Source organism: Mesitornis unicolor, unplaced genomic scaffold (genome assembly GCF_000695765.1).
Source record: "Mesitornis unicolor isolate BGI_N332 unplaced genomic scaffold, ASM69576v1 Scaffold44002, whole genome shotgun sequence".
Lineage (NCBI taxonomy): Eukaryota > Metazoa > Chordata > Aves > Mesitornithiformes > Mesitornithidae > Mesitornis > Mesitornis unicolor.
This window is the reverse complement of record NW_010172022.1, coordinates 1-4,762: the sequence shown is the minus strand read 5'-3', so window position 1 is coordinate 4,762 and position 4,762 is coordinate 1. Positions and strand designations below refer to the sequence as shown.

At 59.4% G+C, this 4,762-nt stretch overlaps 1 protein-coding gene across 1 annotated transcript; it reads right to left on the bottom strand.

Moving 5' to 3' along the window:
- Positions 1-1,451: 1,451 nt before the first annotated feature.
- On the bottom strand, positions 1,452-2,943 carry GM2A (GM2 ganglioside activator; the record flags this gene model as incomplete). The annotated part of the gene is made up of 3 exons (XM_010180234.1): positions 1,452-1,607; positions 1,729-1,911; positions 2,743-2,943. Coding segments are annotated over 3 exons (540 nt in total), but the record flags the coding sequence as incomplete, so codon positions are not given.
- Between the last annotated feature and the right edge of the window lie 1,819 nt (positions 2,944-4,762).

The following is a 4,762-nucleotide window of genomic DNA, read 5'->3' as shown; positions in this document are numbered from 1 at the left end:
TGTGCCCCCTACACAGGAACCAGGTGCGGGGCAGCTCCCATTCAGCTCTTCTGGCCGCAGCATTCTCCATTGCTGCTGCCCCCACCAGCCTCAGCCCCAGCCCCACTTTCACTTCCCCCAGTTCAAAACCACATCCCTGCTGTTTCAAGGGAAATAAATGTCACCTCCAGGTCACTCTCAGCACCAATAGCCATCAGCTCCACTTCTGTTAAAAAGATTTATTAAGATCCTCCAGTACCTGTCCGAGAGGAGGATGCAGGGTGAGACGGTTAGCACTGCTCCAGGTGACACAAACCCGGGTTGGACCCAGCAGCAGGATGAAATGGGGCAAGCTCAGGGCACAGAAAGGTGTTGGGAGCATGTCCCTGGCAGAGGACCTCCCGCCAGGGCAGCCCAACAGTAGCTAAGGCATACATAAAGTGCTTGGAGGAAGACCAGCCCTGTGAAGGGGCTAAATAATGCAAGTGGGCAGGGATGGCGAGCAATGCAGGTGGCTGGTGAGTCGCCCCTCTGCCCTGTGAGGACCTGGTATAGGCAGGTGATGGGCTGCAGGACCCCCAGAGAGGACCCAGTCTGCTGGTCTTCATGGTCATCTCCCCGTCCATCCCATGTCCAGGATGCTGCTCCACGTTATGGAGGTGCCTCTGGCAGTGCACGGGAAGGATGGTCCCAGCGCAGAGTCCTGCCTCAGCTCAATCCCAGTGGCAAATCAAGATGAGTGGGACTTATCCTCGGCCAGGCTGTGTCCCAGCTGCCTGCCACAGCCGTGTGTCCTCCCAGAGCCCCCAGCAACCCCTCCTACTGCTGGGAGCAGCACCAGCCACTTGATGGTGGAAACATCCATCATGGGGAGGTGCCCTCACCAGTGCCTTGTGTTGCAAAGCTGGTCCCATGCACAGGATGGAGATGTGCCAAAGGCCCAGAGCTGCCATGGGAGAGACCAGGGCTCCTGCAGCCACTTTGAGGCCACTTCTACAAAACAGCCTCCATGCTCCAGCCAGAGATAGTGGGAGCAAGCAGGGACACCCTCCAGAACTACTCCTGCATCTCTCCAGCCTGTTCCAGCACTCCCACAAGCTCCCTCCACCCCATGGACTGCTCCAAAAAAATACTACTTTTCCCTGGAATGTTTTGTCTAAAATTCCCTGGATGGGATTAAGAAAATAAAAATAAACTAGGTAAAAAACAACTACCCCCAGGTCACACTAAAAGGCTGGGCAGCCCCCCTCTGCAGGGCAGGGGACACCCTGGTGATGGGGTTCGGGACAGCAGGGGGGGACCTTTCTGTGTGTAGCAGGGGAGAGGGACACAGAGCAGGGGTAGGGGGGCTGCCTCCTCCTGGCAGTGGGAGGAATGCACCTCCCAGGGACAGGGTGAGATGAGATGGGGTGCAACTGGATGGGATGGGAGAAGGGACCAAGACAGTGGGGAGAGGAGGGTGGCCCCAACCCTCACTGGGACTGCAGGGAGAAGGCCAGCTTGACGCAGGCGAGCTCTGCCCCACCGCTGCTGAGGACCGCCCGGACACGGTAGTTGCCGTTGGTCATCCAGGTTGGCAGCTCCACATCGGGCAGGAGGAAGTCACTGGCTGGCAGGGAGTAGGAGCCCTGCAGAGAGAGGGCACACATAGGTAAGGTGTCAGCCGAGGCCACCCCAGCACTGCACCAAAGGGCACAGTGGTACCCGGCGGTGCTGTTGGCATGACACCAGCGGGGGTTTCAGGCGTACCGCTTTGAAGGGGCAGTGGCAGGGGATGCCATAGGTGAGCAGCGGCTCCGGGCAGGTCGTGCCGGGCGGGATGAGGTTGTCAAGCATGGTGCAGACATCATCGTAGGTGCAGCTGCCCAGCTGGTCAATGCAGGGCAGCTGGATCCAGAGTTCGCCCAGCGCCTTCTCCACCACCAGCACCGCCTGAAGGGAAGGTGTTCAGCACTGGTACACGCACCCACAGCTCCTCGAGTCTGTCCCACCTCTCCCTGCCCAGCCATCTCCATCGGCAATTCTTTGGGGTATCCATGGGGCCACCACACACTCTCAGCTCCCCCTCCTGCTTTCAGTTCCTCTCTGCCTGCAGGTTTCTCTTCCTCCAACTTTGTCTTGACCCCTTGAGCGAACACCTCCCAGCACCTGCTCCTTCCGTCTCAGTGCTACATCCCAAAGCCAACCAGCAGCTCCCATTCCACAGCTCTGCCACTACACTCCCCCAGCATGCTCTCCCCAACCCCAAACAGGCACTGTGGCATTGCTCAAGACAGCCCATGCACTTTGAGCACTGAGACGTGTTCAGAACTCAGCCTCAACAAACCCCAAAAGTGGTGCAGGGTAGCTGGGCCAGCTCAGGGCTCCTGCAGCGGTACTGTGGCACGTCCCTGGAGCGAGCAGCCGGGTCTGGTCACTGAAAAACGAGTGCTGTAGGGGAACTGACTGCTGGGAACAGTCAGGGCACATGGGGTTTCATTTCCCTCCCTGAGTCATTACATCCTCTGCACGCAACACAGCTCAGGTAGTTTCTCCCACTGGGACAACATTAGGAGCTTCCCACTGGGCTGTATGCTCCCACTGTGGGTCTCCCCATGCCCCTCGCCCCATCCTGGCTTACAGAGCCCAGTTCACTCAGCCCTGCACCGCTCCGTGCCTCATTCCCCCAAGGGCTGCTCCTTCCCATATCCATTGCTGGGCATTTCCTGGATGCCAGTGGTTCTGGGACGCTCTGCTGTGGAAGTATCCCCAGCACCCCCATACCGTCAGAGGGGAGGCCAAGGTCTTGCCGCTGCTGGCGGCCACGCTGATACGCAGGCTCCCTGGGACAGTGATGGGGTCGGGTGCCACAGAGAGGCTCTTCAGCACCACAGGGTCCTTCCCGTCACCGCAGTTCTCCCAGGCAAATCCATCAACCTGTGGCACCAAGAGACAGGAGGAGTTAGAGCCCAGGCAAGCCTTATCCTGGGTTTGCAAGAGGTTTACCCAGCGCTGGACTTCCAAATCCCCTCATGCACACATCTACTCACAAACACGGCCAGAAAATTACCTTCAGCCCCCCTTCAAATGCCAAATAAGTATTTCCCTCTGCATTTCTCGCACTCCCAGCTCTCCAAGCCCGAGGACGTTGCAGAAACTCACAGTTCAACAGCAACTGCCATGACCCCCTTTCATGTACTTCTCACCCAAAGAGAGTTACCAGGCTGCGATTTCCGAACCTTCCTTGGCTCAGCCTCCAAAAGCTTTCCATGTGAGCAAGGCAAGAAGCATCCCTCACACCAGCACCAACTGCACCAAGCAAGATGTGTGAGAGCGAAGGTGAGACAGCAAGCGGGGATTGGGGCAGGGCAGCCGTGGATGCTGGAGTAGGGGGACATGCTGTGCCCTGGGGGCTGTGGGGCCAGCAGAGCTTCCAGGCTCAGCAAGGAGCAGCCCAGCCTGGCCGTTGTGAGCCCTTACCTGCGGGCTCCAGCCACCCAGTCCCATGCAGGAGCAGGAATCACACTCACACATTGCATTTTAAACATAGCTTAATGTTACCATGTCTGCTCATGCTCAGGGAGCAGATGAGCCAGGCTCATCCCCTGCCTGATACACCCCAGGGCTGGTTCAGTACAAATGAGCCACGGAAGCAGTGCTGTCCCACGGGATAATGAAAATCCACATGCAGGGAACATCACCCAGACAGGAGGAGATCACTCCTGTGTCCTGGTCGGGCTGGGAGCCATGCTGGGAGATCTCCCCAGCTTCCTACAAGTTTCACCAGCCTCCCTGGGCACCACTGGCAAAACCACGGGCTGGCAACAGCATCAGAGCCCTTTGCTCCCACATAGCAAGTTCAGAGACAAGGCGATGGTGGCACTCACCTACAACAGCTACCCCTGCGCCCACCACAAGCCAGCAGCAAACATCCAGCCCCAGCTCCTTCCCAAACAGCCTCCAGCCTAATCGCAGGTCTCTCCCCAGTGGGGAGGCGGGAGGACGCCTGGGCTGTGCACCCCAAGCAGGTTTGGCCGGGGCAGCCCGTGTCTCCATGCCACAGGCGCAGGGCTTTCCCTGCCTGCTCAGCAGCCGCAGAACCGGTGGAGGCTGTATTACCTGGTGCCAGGCTGGCCCCAGCGGGCAGCACTGCCCACACAGGCGAGCAGCCCGACCCGTCGCCCCACTCGCCAGACGGGAGCAGCCCAGGGCGCAGGGCACGATGTGGGGCTCAGAGCAAGCCAGGGCAAGGGGCAAGCTGCACCCTGATGTTTCGCAAGAGCCAGGAGCCCCTCGTCCGTGGGTCCGCAGGCAAAGAGGCTCTGTGGGAGCTAAATGTCGGCCGCATATGGCTATGCCGTAGACCCTCCTGCTGCCCTGCAGAGCCCCCTCCAGCCTTCCTAACAGGCTCCCCCCTTCCTCAGGGCAACATCAGCTTTCCTGGAAAACAAAGACAGATACTCCCCTCCCCACCATGTGAGAGTCATGCATCTTAATCAGCTGTATCTTAATCAGCGTGTGTTGATGAGCCCGGCCCAGCGTGGCAGCGTGGGAACGAGAAGGCAGAAGCCTGAGCTGGAAAATGCTCAGGAACGAGAGCAAGGAAAGCTGGGGTGTGGGGAAGCTGCTGGGAAAGCTCAGCCGAAGGCAGCGAGGCCGCTGGGCTTCTCCACTTGGAGCGGTTTGCCAAAACTGAACCCCTCCGCTGCTCTGAGGTTGAACCCCAACCTGCAGCCGTGTCCCCCCCAATGCGGCTGGGTCTGTGGGACCCCACTCCGAACCCCCCTAGCCCAGCCGCAGGCAC